Source organism: Hyla sarda, chromosome 10 (assembly GCF_029499605.1).
Source record: "Hyla sarda isolate aHylSar1 chromosome 10, aHylSar1.hap1, whole genome shotgun sequence".
NCBI classification, from domain to species: Eukaryota; Metazoa; Chordata; class Amphibia; order Anura; family Hylidae; genus Hyla; species Hyla sarda.
The window spans coordinates 9,885,485-9,908,079 of record NC_079198.1 but is presented as its reverse complement, the minus strand read 5'-3'; the positions used below and the strand labels follow the sequence as shown (position 1 = coordinate 9,908,079).

The window sequence follows — 22,595 nt, the reverse complement described above, 5'->3', positions numbered from 1 at the left end:
TGTATACACAATGTAAATGCTATGATCGTATATAGAAACTGTATATAGAAACTGCTGAGAACCTATACAGGATAATTTCTATACAAGTATACATGGGTGTGAAGCATATGACAAATACTATGACTGTGCACATGATATAAGCTTAGTGCCATACTATGACCTAAAACCCGATAAACTGCTATGAACAGTCACATGAAATACGTTATAAAATAAGAATGATAAATCTATTAAAAACATGAAATAATTATGATGAATGTATACATAGAATGTAAGCTATGAAACGTATGTCCAGTATAATCCTATGAACAGATGCTATGGCCGTATATGCTGTATATATGTATACGAACCTACACACAGAATAAAAGCCACGATCATACACAATATGATGACTGTTAGGGATCGACCGATATCGTTTTTTTAGGGCCAATACCGATAATCAGTGGAGGTTAGGGCCGATACCGATAACTTATACCGATATTTCGGTATAAGTTATCGGCTATTTATCCCCCCCGCGACACCGCTGCAGGTCATTGATTTAAAGCAGGCGCTTTAAATCAATGCACTGCAGTGGCTTTTGCGGTGCCATAGGCCGCCGCCGCCACCCCGCTTCTCTCCCCCTGCCTGTCCGGGGGTCCTGAGACCTATCACCGCCACCGCTCCCCCCGCTGCGCCTAGGGGTGCCTCCAGCTGTTGCAAAACTACTACTCCCAGCATGCCCGGACAGCCGTTGGCTGTCCGGGCATGCTGGGAGTTATAGTTTTGCAACAGCTGGAGGGCCTACTGTAGGTATAGTATATTATACAGACCCCTGTCCATCCCAGAACCCTGACTCACCTTCCCAGTTGCTGCAGGGACCATCCGGGGAGGGTGGTCCGGGCCATCCATCCTTCCTGTAGTGTCCGGCGGCATTCCGGGTGGAGGGTGAACCGGTCCAGGCTGTCCTCCTTCTCCGGGGGTCCTCTTCTCCACTCCGGGCAGGCTCTGGCCTAGTAACGCTGCATAGACGCCGCTGCGCAGCGACGCACCTGACGTAGCAGCGTCTATGCAGCGTACTAGGCCGGAGCCTGCCCGGAGTGGAGAAGATGACCCCCGGAGAAGGACAGCCCGGACCGGTTCACCCTCCACCCGGAATGCCGCCGGACACTACAGGAAGGATGGATGGCCCGGACCACCCCCGTTACGGGTAAGTTTAATTTTTTTTAGTCACTTGGAGGGTGGGGGAGGGGCCCGACCGGTATAGCGGTATGGGCAAAAATCCATACCGTGGGAGAGAAAAAAAAAAAAACAGTAGGTATACCGCCCAGCACTACAGTGGGGGTGCGACGCGGTGCGGTGGTGGGCAGTTGCGGTGCGGGGGGTGGGGCATTATCGGAAAGGTAATTGCAGATATCGATAATGCCCAAAATAGTGATTATCGTGATTATGTCTGCATAAAATGCTATGAACATGTACGCACTATGAAACGTATGCTAGGTATGAATGAACGCAATGGACATAAAGTTGTCCAAAGTAAATCTATGATGAATTAAGTAAACTACAACTGTGAGCATCCTAACAACGCTAAGAATGAATTCCTATACAGTATAAGTGCTATGAGAATATGCAGAATGAAGGGTAAGAATGCTATGTATGTACCGTATACAGTCATGGCCGTAAATGTTGGCACCCCTGAAATTTTTCTAGAAAATGAAGCATTGTTTGGAGCTGCTTATCCACCATCCGGACTATCCTGCGTTGACGCCTTTCATCAATTTTTCTCTTCTGTCCACGCCCAGGGAGATTATCTACAGGGCCATGGGGTGTAAACTTCTTGATAATGTTGCGCACTGTAGACAAAGGCAAATCTAGATCTCTGGAGATGGACTTGTAACCTTGAGATTGTTGATATTTTTCCACAATTTTGGTTCTCAAGTCCTCAGACAGTTCTCTTCTCCTCTTTCTGTTGTCCATGCTTAGTGCGGCACACACAGACACACAATGCAAAGACTAAGTGAACTTCTCTCCTTTTTATCTGCTTTCAGGTGTGATTTTTATATTGCCCCAGGTGAGTATACAGGAACATCACATGCTTGAAACAATCTTATATTTCCACAATTTTGAAAGGGTGCCAATAATTTTGTCCAGACCTTTTTTGGAGTTTGGTGACATTATGTCCAATTTGCTTTTTTTCCTCCTTTTTTGGTTTAGTTCCAATACACACAAAGGGAATAAACATGTGTATAGCAAAACATGTGTTACTGCAATCCTTTCCTGTGAGAAATACTTCATTTTCTAGAAAGATTTCAGGAGTCAACATTTATGGCCATGACTGTAAATGCTAAAAGCAAATGTGCAGCACACAAATGGGAATATTGAGTTCCGAACGCTGTGTGCGGGATTCCTTGTTCACGCCCGCCCCGTCATGTGACGTCACCTCCCGCCCCCTCAATGCACGTCTATAGCCGGGCGTGAACACGGAAGCCCGCACACAGCGTTCGGAACTCAATGTTCTGGATGCTGGGGAGCGGAGTAACCCTTTCAACTCCCTGTACCTGATAATGTATACCTATAATGTATATGTTTCACCAGAACGGACACGTCAGATACGCTACCTTGCGCCATGTGTACTAGGGATCGACCGATATGGAATTTTTAGAGCAGATACCGATAATCTGTGAACTTTCAGGCAGATAACTTATACAGATATTCCCCCCTTGCATACAGCAGCCCCCCCCCCTTATAGACAGCAGCCCCCCCCCCTTATAGACAGCAGCCCCACCCCCCTTATAGACAGCAGCCCCACCCCCCTTATAGACAGCAGGCCCCGCCTTATAGACAGCAGCCCCACCCCCCTTCTAGACAGCAGCCCCACCCCCCTTCTAGACAGCAGCCCCCCCCCCCCTTATAGACAGCAGGCCCCCCCTTATAGACAGCAGGGCCCTCCCCCTTATAGACAGCAGGGCCCTCCCCCTTATAGACAGCAGGGCCCTCCCCCTTATAGACAGCAGGGCCCTCCCCCTTATAGACAGCAGGGCCCTCCCCCTTATAGACAGCAGGGCCCTCCCCCTTATAGACAGCAGGGCCCTCCCCCTTATAGACAGCAGGGCCCTCCCCCTTATAGACAGCAGGCCCCCCCTTATAGACAGCAGGCCCCCCCTTATAGACAGCAGGCCCCCCCTTATAGACAGCAGGGCCCTCCCCCTTATAGACAGCAGGGCCCTCCCCCTTATAGACAGCAGGGCCCTCCCCCTTATAGACAGCAGGGCCCTCCCCCTTATAGACAGCAGGGCCCCCCCCCTTATAGACAGCAGGCCCCCCCTTATAGACAGCAGCCCCCCCCCTTATAGACAGCAGCCCCCCCCCTTATAGACAGCAGCCCCCCCCCTTATAGACAGCAGCCCCCCCCCTTATAGACAGCAGCCCCCCCCCTTATAGACAGCAGCCCCCCCCCTTATAGACAGCAGCCCCCCCCCTTATAGACAGCAGCCCCCCCTTATAGAAAGCAGCCCCCCCTTATAGACAGCAGCCCCCCCCTTATAGACAGCAGCCCCCCCCCTTATAGACAGCAGCCCCCCCCCTTATAGACAGCAGCCCCCCCCCTTATAGACAGCAGCCCCCCCCCTTATAGACAGCAGCCCCCCCTTATAGACAGCAGCCCCCCCCCCCCCTTATAGACAGCAGCCCCCCCCCTTATAGACAGCAGCCCCCCCCCTTATAGACAGCAGCCCCCCCCCTTATAGACAGCAGCCCCCCCCCTTATAGACAGCAGCCCCCCCCCCCCTCCTCAATGCGACGTCACCGTCAGTGCGCACAGTGACAGCTCAGGAGGACGCCGCCGGAGCCAGAAGAAGAGGGGGGGGGGGGTAAATAGCCGTTAACTTATACCGGAATATCGGTATAAGTTATCGGTTATCGGCCCTAACTTCTACAGAGTATCGGTCCTAAAAATAAAAAATGGATATCGGTCGATCCCTAGTATCCACTGTTTGACAATCTACATTCTACCACCATATATGTATCGCTATGACCGTACCCAAGCTGAACACTAGGACTGTACAGAACATTATAGATGCCATTGAACGCGTACACTTCATAACAACAAACCGCAACCTACAAGATATGACTACCAAGAACTTAAGCGCAACATCATTTGATCTGACCCCAGGATGAAAACTATGACAAACACCTAAGTAATAACGAAACGTTATGCAAGTACAAACTATAACAACAAACGTTGTAGTACCAATAATACAAAACCCATGCATCTTAAAGGGGTACTCCTCTGCTCAGCATTTGGAACAAACTGTCGGGAGTCGGGAGCTCGTGACATCATAGCCCCACCCCCTCATGACATCACGTCCCGCCCCCTCAATGCAAGTCTATGGGAGGGGGCGTGACGGCTGTCACGCCCCCTCCCACAGACTTGCATTGAGGGGGCTACGATGTCACGAGCTCCCGGCTCCAGCGTTTGTTCCAAACGCTGAGCAGCGGAGTGCCCCTTTAACACATATATAATTGTTCGCCCTTTTTCACAATGACCTTCAACTTTGCTGTCCAGCTGTTGCAGAACTAAAACTCCCAGCATGCTCTCAAGTGTGATCGCTGTCAGCTATGGCCGTTACTTCATCACACTGCATGCTGGGAGTTGTAGTTTTGAACAGCTGGAGGCACCCTGGTTGGGAAACCCTGCTGTACAATAATACACATAAAATCCTCTTCTTTAAATCTACCAGCTGACACTAAGGTTATGTTCACACAGCGGAATTTCCATGCAGAATTCCATCCGAATTTTCACCGCAATGTAATCCCTTTGAATTGGATTCCGCTTTGCGTAGAAATGCAAGATCAGTCTTACATTTTCCGGAATTCCGCCAGTGGAACCCTAATAAAATAAACGGGGCTTCAATTTCGGCGAAATCTTACACTGATCCATAAGATTACAGGTGGAGCGAGCACTCACCATCATGTAACTCTACCACTTCTTCCGCTTCCTGTCCTTTATCGTGACTGCAAAGCAAAAAAAAGATCATTTTATCAGAAGTGGTGTAAAAAAAATATAAAAATACAACACAAATTTTACTTAAAAAGGAGTTCAAGACTGGAAAACATTTTATTTTAATCAACTGGTGCCAGAAAGTTTAACAGATTTGTAAATTAAAAAAAGGAAAAGAGTCTCAGCTCACCTGGGGCGTGCACGGCTACCTCCAACCAAAGTAGAAAAAAGTAGAAAAAGGCCAGCACGGCTGAATGAAATCTTCAAAGCTTTATTCACGAATCCTCGTTAAAAACCTTCATGGTGGCAGAAAGACACGGATATATACAAAAATAGAGATATTGCACATGGAAAAACAGTCCCAAACAAGGCTGACGCGTTTCAGGTTGCTATACCCTTACTCATAGCTTGCCAATACTCAAATGAGAATGCCTTATATACTGCAAGGCCATCCCTTCCATTAGGAAGGGGAGGGACATCTTATGTCAGTGTGCAATCCAACACAAGTAAAACCAGGAAAATACATGTATCATTAAAAAACTCACATATAAAATCCAATAGGACTATATAACAGCTATGGGAAACAAAACAAATGATGGACTTTTTAGTAATGTAGTATTAAGTCCGTCTTGTTATTCAGACCATGCGGATATGTACAATTCAACAAGTAAATCCACATAATCTCTCTATTATGAAGAATACGTATAAGATCACCTCCTCTTTTACTTCTTTTGATTTTTTCAATGCCATAAAAACGCAAGGACGATATGTCTGAATTATGTTTAAGAAAAAAGTGTTTTGAGACATTAGACATGCTAGGTATCAAAGGACCTGCAGCATGCCTGATATGCTCCTGCATTCTCTTTTTTAAGGTGCGTTTAGTGCTACCTACATAATCCATTTTGCAAGTAGTGCAGGTGACTCTATATATTATGAAGGTACTATCACAGTTGTTAAACTCGCGAATCATATGGATTTTACCATCTATTGTACCTTCTATTTTATTGCCCTTTGTTGCATAGGGGCACACCACACACCTTGCGTTACCGCACTTATGGAAACCTTTAATTTTCAGCCAGGTTGACTGCTCCTCCTCTACACAAACCATACTAGGAACAAGCAGGCTCGATAGAGTTGGAGCACGTCGGGTGGAAAACCGGATCCCTGGTTTGATGATTTCCCCTACTACTTGATCTGCTGCCAGTAGAGGTAGATGTTTGTTCACAATTCTTTTGATTTCATTGAATTCCATACTATAAGTGGTGACAAAAGTCACCTGATCATGAGTACTGGAATGTTTCCTACCTGTTAACAGGTTGTTGCGGTCCATATGATCGACCCGAGCCTGGGCTTTGTTCAGGAGCCAAGGGGGATATCCACGCGCTGTCAAGCGGGTGCAGACCCTTTCGGCTTCCCTCTGATACACTTGTGATGAGGAACTGTTCCGTTTCATACGGATCAATTCCCCAACTGGTATGGCAGAAATGGTATGCTTAGCATGGCAAGAATCAGCTCTTAAGATAGTATTGCCCGTAATATCTTTGCGGTAAGGTTCTATTTCTACTTTTCTTGTTATGGAGTTACCCCGCAACAATAGATCCAAGAAAGGAACCTCCTGTTTGCTGTATGTGTACGTAAATTTTAGATTACAATGATTATCATTCATATATTGTATGAATGCAAATGCCTCCTTTGGATGGGATTTCCAAACCATAATCACGTCGTCCACATACCTCCCGTACCATGAGAGGCATGTGGAAAACCGATTCTGATCACAAAAAATGAAGTGCTCCTCCCACCAAAAAACATAAACATAAAGGCAACCTGAAACGCGTCAGCCTTGTTTGGGACTGTTTTTCCATGTGCAATATCTCTATTTTTGTATATATCCGTGTCTTTCTGCCACCATGAAGGTTTTTAACGAGGATTCGTGAATAAAGCTTTGAAGATTTCATTCAGCCGTGCTGGCCTTTTTCTACTTTTTTCAGATTTGTAAATTACTTCTATTTAAAAATCTTAATCCTTCCAGTATTTATCAGCTGCTGTATTGCTCCACAGGAAGTTCTTTTCTTTTTGAATTTCTTTGCTGTGACCACACTGCTCTCTGCTGACACCTCTGTCCGTTTTAGGAACTGTCCAGAGTAGGAGCAAATGCCCATAGCAAACCTATCCTGCTCCGGACAGTTCCTGACATGGACAGAGGTGTCAGCAGAGAGCAGTGTGGTCAGACTGGAAAGGAAATTAAAAAAAGAGAACTTCCTCTGGAGCATACAGCAGCTGATAAGTACTGGAAGGATTAAGATTTTTATATAGAAGTAATTTACAAATCTGTTTCACTTTCTGGCACCAGTTGATTAAAAAAAAAAAAAAAATTATTTCTAGTGAAAGACCCTTTAAAGTGTTACTAACATTATACAAAATCAGACCTGGGAAAAGCTTTGATCAGTGAGACCCCCTCCGAGTGTGGTAGTAGTGCACTTCACTCCCCGTCTCTGCGCTCAGCCCATCTGACGGCAGGTTAGCGGACCACAATTCTGAGCATAGGGGGCGCCGATTCCTTCTTCCCAGTAGAGAGGGGGTCACATATGCACGCTCGCTCATGCGAGCGTGCATATGTGATCCCCTCTCTACTGGGAAGTAAATTAGAGCCGAGTGCTTGGAGGTTTTAACCCCTTCATTCCTAGAGAGGGATCGCACATAGTGACAGCGCTCAGCCATAGTGGAGCCCAATGGTTGAACCCCCCCCCCCCCCCCCCAAATGATACAATTATGATACATACAACGTACATGTATATACTCAGCCATAGTGGAGCCCAATGGTTGGACATCCCCCCCCCCCCCCTCCAAATGATACAATTATGATAGATACAACGTACATGTATATACTCAGCCATAGTGGAGCCAAATGGTTGGACCCCCCCCCCCCCCAAATGATACAATTATGATAGATACAACGTACTTGTATATACTCAGCCATAGTGGAGCCCAATGGTTGGACATCCCCCCCCCCCCCCCAAATGATACAATTATGATAGATACAACGTACTTGTATATACTCAGCCATAGTGGAGCCAAATGGTTTGACCCCCCCCCAATGATACAATTATGATACATACAACGTACTTGTATATACTCAGCCATAGTGGAGCCCAATGGTTGGACCCCCCCAAATGATACAATTATGATAGATACAACGTACATGTATATATTCAGCCATAGTGGAGCCCAATGGTTGGACCCCCTCAAATGATACAATTATGATACATACAATGTACATGTATATACTCAGCCATAGTGGAGCCCAATGGTTGGACACCCCCCACCCCAAACGATACAATTATGATAGATACAATGTACATGTATATACTCAGCCATAGTGGAGCCCAATGGTTGGACCCCCCCCCCCCCCCCAAACGATACAATTATGATACATACAACGTACTTGTATATACTCAGCCATAGTGGAGCCCAATGGTTGGACCCCCCCCCCCCCCCCCAAATGATACAATTATGATAGATACAATGTACATGTATATACTCAGCCATAGTGGAGCCCAATGGTTGGACCCCCCCAAATGATACAATTATGATAGATACAACGTACATGTATATACCGGTGTACTGTATATCCTTTACTAGCAGAGAGTTATTTTATTTCACAATGCGTCGTTCCCATAGTGAACTATAGAGGACACAGGCTGGCTGGGAGTGTTAGTCCCCCCAAGGTTGATATGAGGGGCAGCCTCGTGACTGTGCGCTGCCATCTGATTACTGCCCTGGTATCACAGCTCGCTGGGTGTTGCCCGTAGGAATGCTCTGGCTCGCTCCGTCTTGTTGCAAAGCTTCTCATGACTCAGCCCCGGGGAGAAGCCCTTTGTGACGGAGGATCCGCATTTCTCTGTTGACACAGACTGACAACCCTCCCCGCCAAACCTCACTGAAAGGGCTCCTCTTCTAATACACTTTGTGCTCCCAAATCACTTTAACCCATTAAAGGTGTACTCCGCCCCTAGACATCTTATCCCCTATCCCAGTGGTCGGCAAGCTGCGGCTCGCGATTATATGTAATCAAAAGATTGCCCCTATGGGGACAAAAAAATGAAATAAATAAGTTTTAATAAAAGTGAATTAACCCCTTCCCTAATAAAAGTTTGAATCCCCGCTTTTCCCATTTTTTTTTAAATAAAATAATGTACAGTAATAAAAGTAATCATATGTGGTACCTCCGCATGCATGAATGTCCGAACTATTAAAATATAAGGTTCCTTTAACTGCACGGTTGATGGCGTAAACGTAAACACCAAAGTCCGAAAATGCACATTTTTACATCACTTTATATACCTACATAAAATGACACCTATATGAATTGGGTATCATTGTAACCGTATTGACCTACAGAATAAGGATAAGGTGTCATTTTTACCGGGAAGTGCATTGTGTAGAAACCAAAGCCCCCAAAAGTTACAAAATGGCGTTTTTCTTTTTTTTATTTCACCCCACAAATAAGTTTTTTTGTTGTTGTTGTGCAGCAAAATAAGGTTATAAAATTAGTGATGTCATTACAAAAGAACAATTGGTGATGCAAGAAAACAAGCCCTTATATGTCTGTAGGTGCAAAATTGAAATGTTATGATCTTTAGGAGGGGAGGAGGAAAAAAAAACGTAAATGCAAAAAAAAATTGGCCTGGTCCTTAAGGGGTTAAACTTAACGTATATAGAGAGAAAACAAAAGCTGCAACCTGATGGTGTGTATAGGATCTGTATATAGCGCAGTGTTTCCCAACCAGTGTCTCTGGCTGTTGCAAAACTACAACTCCCAGCATGCCCGGACAGCCAAAGGCTGTCCGGGCATGCTGGGAGTTGTAGTTATGTAACAGACTGAAGGATCCTAGTTGGAAAATACTGATGACTATAGCGAGACTGTGAATGGCGTTGTCTGCTCTGTTCACACATTGTACAGAAGTGATGACAGGATCTATAGCTAGATGGATTATAGTGGATCTAAAAGGACACTGCTGGGTAGTGTTAGACGGCTGGAGGTATTCACGTAGCGATCACGTTATATGAGTGAATAGGACATAAAGGCCTTCTGGAGTGCCATATAAATTATGGTTTAAATAAATAAAATTATAAAAATAATATTTATTATTGTTAATATTATTATTTATTTTATTAATATTATTTATAATAATTTATTATATTAATAATAAAACATTTGTATCTTAATATAATAATTAATAATTATTAATATAATAAATTATCAATAATAAATAATAATTATTATTTATAATTAATAATAATTATTTATAATTATTTATAATTATTTATAATAATAATGATAAATAATCATAAATAATGATACTAATCATTATAAATAAATAATCATTATTATTTATAATTATTTTTATATTATTTTAAATACGGGATATATATATATATATATATATATATATATATATATATATATATATATATACATACATACATACATACATACATACACACACACACACACACACACACATTACATATCTATATATTACACACTATATATTAAAAAAAAATGCATTTGACTATTACATTGAGCCCCAAAGGTCCAGTTTGGAGGATTGGCCTATAATCAGATACCGTAGGTCTGCAGACTATCCCGATATTCCCGAAGCCTCTCTGCAGACATCGCGCCCCCCGTCGCAGTGACGGCAAGGATGATGGCTACAGAAGCCATTGAAATCGTCTCGCTGCTCGGCTTTAGCTGCTGTCGTTTCCCTATTAATAAGCGGCGCCCTCCTTGCATTTTAATCAGTTTGTCGTGGCGGATTAACTCTTTCACAAACGATGAGTATTGGGGGGGGGACACAGACATAAAACATAAAACTAAGGGGGATCTAATTTTTAAGGGCGTTAGTGGAACAAGCCATGACCCTGACCCCACAGGAGCAGAGAGATCCTGGACTCGGCGACCATACTAGATCAGTGTAGCCGCGACCTGACCCAGAAAGCTCTGCTCAACCACCGTGGTAATATAAGCAAATCCGCTCCGTGCCTGGTCCGCTGCGGCAAATCACAGCGCAGCCCGGGACACAACAGTGAGGAATTAGAGGGATTAGCTAAAGGAAAGGGGGGGAGGCAGTCTGCAATATTTTGGGGGAGGGAAGGATTTACATATTTTTGCATACATTTTAAAGGAATGCTCCACCTTTACAGCTGACATAAAGAGGTGCATAGAACCTATTAGGGAATTGTTATTTCTGCATCTCTACAAAGTATACAGAACTCTACGTCACCTATTACAGCAACGTACCCCTGACTATCCAGCGAAACTACAACTCCCAGCATGCCCCACCATACCCGTGTCTCTCCAGCGGTTGCAAAACTACAACTCCCATTATGCCCAACCAACCCGTATCTCTCCAGGGGTTGCAAAATTACAACTCCCATCATGTCCCACCAATGCTTGTCTCTCCAGTGGTTGCAAAACTATAACTCCCAGCATGCCCCGCCGACCAGTGTCTCTCCAGGTATTGCAAAACTACAACTCCCATTATGCCCAACCAACCCGTATCTCTCTAGGGGCTGCAAAATTACAACTCCTATCATGGCCCAATAACCTTTGTTTCTCCAGTGGTTTCAGATTTACAACTCCTATCATGCCCCACCATACCTGTATCTCTCCAGGGTTTGCAAAACTACAACTCCCATTATGTTTTTTTGGAGTTGTAGTTTTGTAAATTTGCACAATTTTTTACAGCGACTTGGGAAAACAGCAGTAACATTTTATAGTTGTTTTGCAACCGCTGGAAAGTGTTTCCCGATCAGTGCGCCTCCAGCGTTTGCAAAACCACAACTCTCAGCATGCTCGGACAGCCGAAGGCTGTCCGAGCATGCTGGGAGTTGTAGTTTTGCAACAGCTGGAGTCACACTGGTTGGGAAACACTGCATTAGGGCATAAAGAGAGTCTTAATTTTGCAATAGCTGGAGAATATTGTACTATAGACTCTGTATAAATTAAGATTTAAGGATTTTGAGTATTTACACTTTTTTTCCCCCAAAGCCGGGTCACAGGAGCTGCCATCATAACTGGAGCACAGGGCTGGATTCAGGCCCAAAAGTATTCAATGGGATTATCCTTAAAGGGGTGGAAAACTTTTTATTTTAAATAAACTTATGCCAGAAAGTTAAACAGATTTGTAAATGACTTATATTAAAACATTTTTACCCTTCCAGTACCTGTTAGCAGCAGTATGCTACAGAGGAAATTCTTCTTTTCTTTTTGAATTTCTTTTGTCTTGTCCACAGTGCTCTCTGCTGACACCTCTGTCCGTGTCAGGAACTGTCCAGAGCAGCATAGGTTTGCAATGGGAATTTCTCCTGCTCTGGACAATTCCTGACACGGACAGAGGTGTCAGCAGAGAGCACTGTGGAAAAGACAAAACAGAAATTCAAAAAGAAAATAATTTCCTCTGTAGCATACAGCTGCTAGAAAGTGCTGGAAGGATAAATATTTTTTTAATAGAAGTATTTTACAAATCTGTTTAACTTTCTGGCATTATCTGATATAAAAATAAATGTTTTCCGCCGGAGTACCCCTTTAATCCCAATAATGGTGGAATCTTTAGTCCAGTCGTCCACAACCTGTGGCTCTACAGCTCCCAGCCTTCAAGTGTCAGGGCATACTGGGAGTTGTAGTTTCTCGACAGGCTACAGACTATAGATCAGTGATCTTCAACCTGTGGACCTCCTGATGTTGCAAAACTACAACTCCCAGCAATCCCGGACAGCCGTTGGCTGTCCGGGCATGCTGGGGGTTGTAGTTTTGCAACATCTGGAGGTCTGCAGGTTGAAGACCACTGCTATAGATAGTCTGGTTGTATGAGATTGTCTGAGCACACAGAAGGGGACCCAGATCTTATGCCGCCCGTCCGAGCCCCGTACGGTGAACAAATTATTTCCTATCACTCTCACTTAATCTTGTCGCATTTAAAGGACCCGACCTCTGAATATTTATAACAAGCCGCTAAGAACGGAAATGAAGCAGATGAGAATGACCCAATTATCTGAGCCCAGAGGAGAAGGGAAGGATTACAGCGGCGGACGGCGGGGGACACGGTCAGGAGCTGGAAATAATGTGAAGGCATCTGCCGAAAAATGAGGAAACGGCAACCGCCAAGGGTTAATAAAAACAGAAAGGGGGAGGAAGGGGGCACGAGATTAAGGGATGTGCCAACAACATGAGATGTAGGAAAGTGGTGTCCAACCTGTAGCTTTTTAGCTGGAGCAAAACTACAACTCCCAGCATGCCCCGACATCCGCATAAATATGTAGGGCAGTGGTTTCCAACCTGTGGCTCTCCAGCTGTTGCAAGACTACAACTCCCAGCATGCCCCGACACCACACATGTAGGGCAGTAGTGTCCAACCTTCAGCTCTCCAGTCGTTGCAAAACTACAACTCCCAGCATGCCCTGACATCAACATAACATGTAGGCCAGTGGTGTCCAACCTGCGGCACTCCAGTCGTTGAAAACTACAACTCCCAGCATGCACCAACATCAACATAACATGTAGGGCAGTGGTGTCCAACATGTGGCTCTCCAGCTGTTGCAAGACTACAACTCCCAGCATGCACCGACATCAAAACACACATGTAGGGTAGTGGTGTCCAACCTTCAGCACTCCAGTCGTTGCAAAACTACAACTCCCAGCATGCACCAACATCAACATAAGATGTAGGGCAGTGGTGTCCAACATGTGGCTCTCCAGCTGTTGCAAGACTACAACTCCCAGCATGCACCGACATCAACGTAACATGTAGGGTAGTGCTGTCTAACCTGCAGCTCTCTAACTGGGACAAAACTACAACCCCTACAATCCTTTCTGATGTCGGAGCATTCTGTGAGTTGTAGTGTTGACACAGTTGGGGAGCCGCAGGTTGGAGACAGATCTTTACCTGTTATCTTGTTATTCCGGCAGGAAGAATATAATGTATATGGTGGAGTTGGCTGATCGATGTCTCCTGTGTATGGAAACATTGGATGGATAATATTGTAGCCTGGAATAGCAGAATGTACCCTGCATCCGACATCAGACACGAGATGCCATGTTACGCCTACACTGGTGGGCACCGCTGCGCCCTTCATCAGCCTCTATGCAAAAATACATTCAGTATATTAGGATATAAGAAATACAGAGTTTGGATTCTTCTAGGCCGGAGAGACTTTATGTGACAGAGTTGGGGGGAGACCTGCTAAGTGACAATATCCTAAAAAGGAGAGAAGAAGGGGCAGCAATACCCTGTCCTGTAGTGCAGTGTTACGGCACAATTGTGCCTCCAGCTGTTGCAAAACTACAACTCCCAGCATGCCTGGACAGCCTTCGGCTGTCCAGGCATGCTGGGAGTTGTAGTTTTGCAACAGCTGGAGGCACACTGGTGGGGAAACACTACTGTAGTGTAATACAGCCTCTTCTAATGTATGGTCAGGCCAGTTTTTACTTTATAGCGCACGGCTACGGCGGCACCTTCATAGGCCGCGACTGCAGCCATCATGATAAGGATTTGGTGGAAGTCCCATAGACTTGCATGAGATTCTACCAAATTCGTTTACTGATCGCTGCAGTCTCGGGCTACAAAAGTGGCCCAAAAATGTAAACACTTTAAAGCTGATTATATGTATCAGACATGTGTTGACCAAGCCCACTTATCTAGGCAGGACCCGCCGACCAACCCCCCCCCCCTCGACGCCTAAGGGCGACCCCCCTCCCCCTCGACGCCTAAGGGCGACCCCCCTCCCCCTCGACGCCTAAGGGCGACCCCCCTCCCCCTCGACGCCTAAGGGCGACCCCCCTCCCCCTCGACGCCTAAGGGCGACCCCCCCTCCCCCTCGACGCCTAAGGGCGACCCCCCTCCCCCTCGACGCCTAAGGGCGACCCCCCTCCCCCTCGACGCCTAAGGGCGACCCCCCTCCCCCTCGACGCCTAAGGGCGACCCCCCTCCCCCTCGACGCCTAAGGGCGACCCCCCTCCCCCTCGACGCCTAAGGGCGACCCCCCCCCCCCCTCGACGCCTAAGGGCGACCCCCCCCCCTCCTCGACGCCTAAGGGCGACCCCCCCCCTCCTCGACGCCTAAGGGCGACCCCCCCCCTCCTCGACGCCTAAGGGCGACCCCCCCCCTCCTCGACGCCTAAGGGCGACCCCCCCCCTCGACGCCTAAGGGCGACCCCCCCCCCCTCGACGCCTAAGGGCGACCCTCCCTCCTCGACACCTAAGGGCGAACCCCCCCTCTACGCCTAAGGGCGACACGCCCCCCCAACGCCTTAGGGCGACATGCCCCCCCCGTGGACGCCTAAGGGCGACACGCCCCCCCAACGCCTTAGGGCGACATGCCCCCCCGTGGACGCCTAAGGGCGACCCTCCCCCCCGTGGACGCCTAAGGGCGACCCTCCCCCCCGTGGACGCCTAAGGGCGACCCCCCCCCCCCGACACCTAAGGGCGCCCGTCTGACTCACAGCAGATGATTGGGGGAGGGGGAGGAATGATATCCAACGCTTTGTTCTTGGGGAGAAAAGCAACCACTAAAAAGGTGTCTGGCAGCGGCTTTCTAGCTTCTCCTGAATACATGCAAGCTCAGCCATATGAAAAGCCTTTTGCTGGCCTAAGACGTAAACAAAAGAAAAAAAGAAAGAAAAAAGGGAGTAGTCTACAAGTTAAGAGTCTGACATCAGTCGTTATCACTGCAGGCGATCATGTGACACTGTCACGTGACTTCTTCTGTCACTGAGCTACGGCCACAACACAAATCAGTCGCCAATGACCACAACCATGTTGGCGCCTACACCCAGCTCCTCCAGAAAGCAATGAGGCTATCGCCCCCTATAGGAATGTTTACAAATACTGGGAACTGATTTAGGTAGAAATGTCCTTAATGAGGTCCCAGCTTTCCAAGGAACAGATAAAGAACAGTGCAGGATGATTTAGCCGACTCTTCATAGGGTGTTTTGGAAGGACACCTAAGTCTTTATGGGCGTCTTCACTCTGGATAGTGTCCCCGCTGTCACTCAGCTTTTCCAAGATGCAGAATTGAATGAATTCAGAAGAAGGTGATTTGTGTGATAATTCCTGAGCTGTGCGCCATTGTCTGCAGTAAAGCCGCTCGCACAGGAGCTGTAATCTGCCACGTAGCTCAGACGTCAGCGCTTATCAGCTGCCACAAATAGTTATATACACTGCAACAAACCCTCCGTGTCTGCGGATTATACTGTACATAGGTGACAGATTCCATGTGTCTGCGGATTATACTGTACATAGGTGACACAGATTCTATGTGTCTGCGGATTATACTGTACATAGGTGACAGATTCTATGTGTCTGCGGATTATACTGTACATAGGTGACAGATTCTGTGTGTCTGCGGATTATACTGTACATAGGTGACAGATTCTGTGTGTCTGCGGATTATACTGTACATAGGTGACAGATTCTGTGTGTCTGCGGATTATACTGTACATAGGTGACAGATTCTATGTGTCTGCGGATTATACTGTACATAGGCGACAGATTCTATGTGTCTGCGGATTATACTGTACATAGGTGACAGATTCTGTGTGTCTGCAGATTATACTGTACATAGGTGACAGATTCTATGTGTCTGCGGATTATACTGTACATAGGTGACACAGATTCTATGTGTCTGCGGATTATACTGTACATAGGTGACAGATTCTGTGTGTCTGCAGATTATACTGTACATAGGTGACACAGATTCTGTGTGTCTGCAGATTATACTGTACATAGGTGACAGATTCTGTGTGTCTGCAGATTATACTGTACATAGGTGACAGATTCTATGTGTCTGCAGATTATACTGTACATAGGTGACACAGATTCTGTGTGTCTGCAGATTATACTGTACATAGGTGACAGATTCTGTGTGTCTGCGGATTATACTGTACATAGGTGACACAGATTCTGTGTGTCTGCAGATTATACTGTACATAGGTGACAGATTCTGTGTGTCTGCAGATTATACTGTACATAGGTGACAGATTCTATGTGTCTGCAGATTATACTGTACATAGGTGACACAGATTCTATGTGTCTGCAGATTATACTGTACATAGGTGACACAGATTCTATGTGTCTGCGGATTATACTGTACATAGGTGACACAGATTCTGTGTGTCTGCGGATTATACTGTACATAGGTGACAGATTCCATGTGTCTGCGGATTATACTGTACATAGGTGACAGATTCCGTGTGTCTGCGGATTATACTGTACATAGGTGACAGATTCTATGTGTCTGCGGATTATACTGTACATAGGTGACAGATTCTATGTGTCTGCGGATTATACTGTACATAGGTGACACAGATTCTGTGTGTCTGCGGATTATACTGTACATAGGTGACAGATTCTGTGTGTCTGCGGATTATACTGTACATAGGCGACAGATTCTATGTGTCTGCGGATTATACTGTACATAGGCGACAGATTCTATGTGTCTGCGGATTATACTGTACATAGGCGACAGATTCTATGTGTCTGCGGATTATACTGTACATAGGCGACAGATTCTATGTGTCTGCGGATTATACTGTACATAGGTGACAGTTTCTATGTGTCTGCAGATTATACTGTACATAGGCGACAGATTCTATGTGTCTGCGGATTATACTGTACATAGGCGACAGATTCTATGTGTCTGCGGATTATACTGTACATAGGTGACAGTTTCTATGTGTCTGCAGATTATACTGTACATAGGCGACAGATTCTATGTGTCTGCGGATTATACTGTACATAGGTGACAGATTCCGTGTGTCTGCGGATTATACTGTACATAGGTGACAGATTCTATGTGTCTGCGGATTATACTGTACATAGGTGACAGATTCTATGTGTCTGCGGATTATACTGTACATAGGTGACAGATTCTATGTGTCTGCGGATTATACTGTACATAGGTGACAGATTCTATGTGTCTGCGGATTATACTGTACATAGGTGACAGATTCTATGTGTCTGCGGATTATACTGTACATAGGTGACAGATTCTATGTGTCTGTGGATTATACTGTACATAGGTGACAGTTTCTATGTGTCTGCAGATTATACTGTACATAGGTGACAGATTCCGTGTGTCTGCGGATTATACTGTACATAGGTGACAGATTCCGTGTGTCTGCGGATTATACTGTACATAGGTGACAGATTCCGTGTGTCTGCGGATTATACTGTACATAGGTGACAGTTTCTATGTGTCTGCAGATTATACTGTACATAGGTGACAGATTCTATGTGTCTGCGGATTATACTGTACATAGGTGACACAGATTCTATGTGTCTGCGGATTATACTGTACATAGGTGACAGATTCTATGTGTCTGCGGATTATACTGTACATAGGTGACAGATTCTATGTGTCTGCGGATTATACTGTACATAGGTGACAGATTCTATGTGTCTGCAGATTATACTGTACATAGGTGACAGATTCTATGTGTCTGCGGATTATACTGTACATAGGTGACAGATTCTATGTGTCTGCAGATTATACTGTACATAGGTGACAGATTCTATGTGTCTGCGGATTATACTGTACATAGGTGACAGATTCTATGTGTCTGCGGATTATACTGTACATAGGTGACAGATTCTATGTGTCTGCAGATTATACTGTACATAGGTGACAGATTCTATGTGTCTGCGGATTATACTGTACATAGGTGACAGATTCTGTGTGTCTGCGGATTATACTGTACATAGGTGACAGATTCCGTGTGTCTGCGGATTATACTGTACATAGGTGACAGATTCCGTGTGTCTGCGGATTATACTGTACATAGGTGACAGATTCTATGTGTCTGCGGATTATACTGTACATAGGTGACACAGATTCTATGTGTCTGCGGATTATACTGTACATAGGTGACAGATTCTGTGTGTCTGCGGATTATACTGTACATAGGTGACACAGATTCTATGTGTCTGCGGATTATACTGTACATAGGTGACAGATTCTATGTGTCTGCAGATTATACTGTACATAGGTGACAGATTCTATGTGTCTGCGGATTATACTGTACATAGGTGACAGATTCTATGTGTCTGCGGATTATACTGTACATAGGTGACAGATTCTGTGTGTCTGCGGATTATACTGTACATAGGTGACAGATTCTATGTGTCTGCGGATTATACTGTACATAGGTGACACAGATTCTATGTGTCTGCGGATTATACTGTACATAGGTGACACAGATTCTATGTCTGCGGATTATACTGTACATAGGTGACACAGATTCTATGTCTGCGGATTATACTGTACATAGGTGACAGATTCTATGTCTGCGGATTATACTGTACATAGGTGACAGATTCTATGTGTCTGCAGATTATACTGTACATAGGTGACAGATTCTATGTGTCTGCGGATTATACTGTACATAGGCGACAGATTCTATGTGTCTGCAGATTATACTGTACATAGGTGACACAGATTCTATGTCTGCGGATTATACTGTACATAGGTGACAGATTCTATGGAGTCTACACGACTTTACTTTTCCACATTCTTCAGGTCGTCTTTGCTGCACATTTTTTTGCTTTTTCCTTGGAGACATTTCCAGAGATTTATCAAAACCCGTCCAGAGGAAGAGCGGTGTCCATAGCAACCAATCACATCAGTTCTTTCATTTTTGAAAAGGCCTCTGGAAAATGAAAGCAGCGATCTGATTGGTTGCTATGGGCAACTCAGCTACTTTTCCTCTGGACGGGTTCTGATAAATCTCCCCCATTGTTCCCCGTCTCTTAGCCAAGACTCTACATATCCCAGGCACCAGGTCATCATGGATTGAGAATTCCATCCTGGCACCTAAATGTTCGTCAGCCTGAGCACCATCGGGATATAATGATTAGATACACCCAGCGGCTGATGTATCCCCTTTTAATCTAGGACTGAGCCACCTATGCCGAGGACACTGCTCTGTGCTGCCCCTGGTGGTGGCCTGTAGTAGATCCTCCCGCACTTACAGGCCAATTCCGGAATGCTATTGGAGGCCGTGTCCTGAGAGCGCCCTGCACCTCCTGGGAACTCTTGTTACTCTCCCTCCTGCTGCGCCTCCCGTCAGCCTCCCTCCTGCTGCGCCTCCCGTCAGCCTCCCTCCTGCTGCGCCTCCCGTCAGCCTCCCTCCTGCTGCGCCTCCCGTCAGCCTCCCTCCTGCTGCGCCTCCCGTCAGCCTCCCTCCTGCTGCGCCTCCCGTCAGCCTCCCTCCTGCTGCGCCTCCCGTCAGCCTCCCTCCTGCTGCGCCTCCCGTCAGCCTCCCTCCTGCTGCGCCTCCCGTCAGCCTCCCTCCTGCTGCGCCTCCCGTCAGCCTCCCTCCTGCTGCGCCTCCCGTCAGCCTCCCTCCTGCTGCGCCTCCCGTCAGCCTCCCTCCTGCTGCGCCTCCCGTCAGCCTCCCTCCTGCTGCGCCTCCTGTCACCTTCCTTCACACCAATCCTAGAATAGTGGAGTTCTGAATTCTGTGCGGAGATTGTGTGGTGTGAACTTATCCTAATGCTGAAAAAAAATCCATATGTCCAACCAGATACCCCTGAAACTGTGGCCCTCCAGCTGTTGCAAAACTGCAACGCGCAGCATGCCCAGACAGCCAACATATCTAGCGGTAGCGGAGGGTAGGTCCTGGCCTCAGTCAGTTGTGTGTCCTCTCAACCTGCAGGAGAAGCTGCCATCATGAGTGAGGGGGACAGTCAGGAGGAGAGCGCACTGCACGCAAGTATGCCGAGGCCTGCTGCTAGCTAACTGTGGGCTGAACCAATGTACAGTCACTACCTACAATAATGGATAGGTCCAATGAACTGTCCCAGCTGAATGTCAGCTAACTGTGGACCAAACCAATGTACAGTCACTATCTAAAATAATGGACTGATCCAATGAACTGCCCAGCTGTCAGTGAACTGTGGACCAAACCAATGCACAGTCACTATCTAAAATAATGGACTGATCCAATGAACTGCCCAGCTGTCAGTGAACTGTGGACCAAACCAATGCACAGTCACTACCTACAATAATGGACTGATCCAATGAACTGTCTCAGCTGTCAGCTAACTGTGGACCAAACCAATGCACAGTCACTACCTACAATAATGGACTGATCCAATGAACTGTCTCAGCTGTCAGCTAACTGTGGACCAAACCAATACACAGTCACTACCTACAATAATGGACTGATCCAATGAAGTGTCCCAGCTGTCGGCTAAATGTGGACCAAACCAATGCACAGTCACTATCTAAAATAATGGACTGATCCAATGAAGTGTCCCAGCTGTCGGCTAACTGTGGACCATACCAATGCACAGTCACTACCTACAATAATGGACTGATCCAATGAAGTGTCCCAGCTGTCGGCTAACTGTGGACCAAACCAATATACAGTCACTACCTACAATAATGGACTGATCCTATGAACTGTCTCAGCTGTCAGCTAACTGTGGACCATACCAATGCACAGTCACTACCTACAATAATGGACTGATCCAATGAACTGCCCAGCTGTCGGCTAACTGTGGACCAAACCAATGCACAGTCACTACCTACAATAATGGACTGATCCAATGAACTGCCTCAGCTGTCGGCTAACTGTGGACCAAACCAATGCACAGTCACTACCTACAATAATGGACTGATCCAATGAACTGCCTCAGCTGTCGGCTAACTGTGGACCAAACCAATGCACAGTCACTACCTACAATAATGGACTGATCCAATGAACTGCCTCAGCTGTCGGCTAACTGTGGACCATACCAATGCACAGTCACTACCTACAATAATGGACTGATCCAATGAACTGCCCAGCTGTCGGCTAACTGTGGACCAAACCAATGCACAGTCACTACCTACAATAATGGACTGATCCAATGAAGTGTCCCAGCTGTCGGCTAACTGTGGACCAAACCAATATACAGTCACTACCTACAATAATGGACTGATCCAATGAAGTGTCTCAGCTGTCAGCTAAATGTGGACCAAACCAATGCACAGTGAATCCCTACAATAATGGATCGATCCGACATAGCAGCACATAAGCTCATATCTAGAAAAGTGTTTTCCTAACAATGTGTCTCCAGCTGTTGCAAAACTACAACACCCAGCATGCCCGGACAGCCGTTGGCTGTCCGGGCATGCTGGGAGTTGTAGTTTTGCAACAGCATACAAGCTATTTGTGCGGATGATATAGGACAGCCGTTAGCTGTCAGGGCATGCTGGGATTTGTAGTTTAGCAACATCTGGAGGGCCACAGAAGAAGAAAAAAAAATCCTTCCCGACAACATCTGGCATCAGAATAAATCCCTGGATCAACAACCCTTGTCCAGAATGGAGTCACTCCTGACAATTGTAGCAAACCCTCAGCTGTCTGTATGTGTAATGGTAGAGTCGTCGGTCCCTGGATGTGAACTGTCTCACTCACGTACACCGACAGCAAGCAGAGATCTTTAAACTGGTAAATGAGAGAAACAACAGTGATGTGGCCATAGACAATGCAGGTTACGTGTGTTCTATCAGTGTAAGACACCAGAGAGTGCTGACAGGGGATCTAAGAATGAGAGATATTTATATAATAATAATAAACA

The 22,595-nt window shown here is 46.1% G+C and overlaps 1 protein-coding gene across 6 annotated transcripts in view; it reads right to left on the bottom strand.

The window, feature by feature from the left end:
* Positions 1–22,595, bottom strand: part of USF2 (upstream transcription factor 2, c-fos interacting) — a 56,574-nt gene that overhangs the window by 26,699 nt on the left and 7,280 nt on the right. For 4 of the 6 annotated variants that reach the window (XM_056543157.1, XM_056543156.1, XM_056543153.1 and 1 more), the window contains exon 2: positions 4,940–4,986. In XM_056543157.1, coding sequence (XP_056399132.1) covers positions 4,940–4,986 — 47 coding nt within the window. Of the gene's footprint in view, positions 1–4,834; positions 4,862–4,939; positions 4,987–22,595 lie in introns of all 6 variants that reach the window. The other 2 variants (XM_056543152.1, XM_056543151.1) reach the window with 1 other exon arrangement.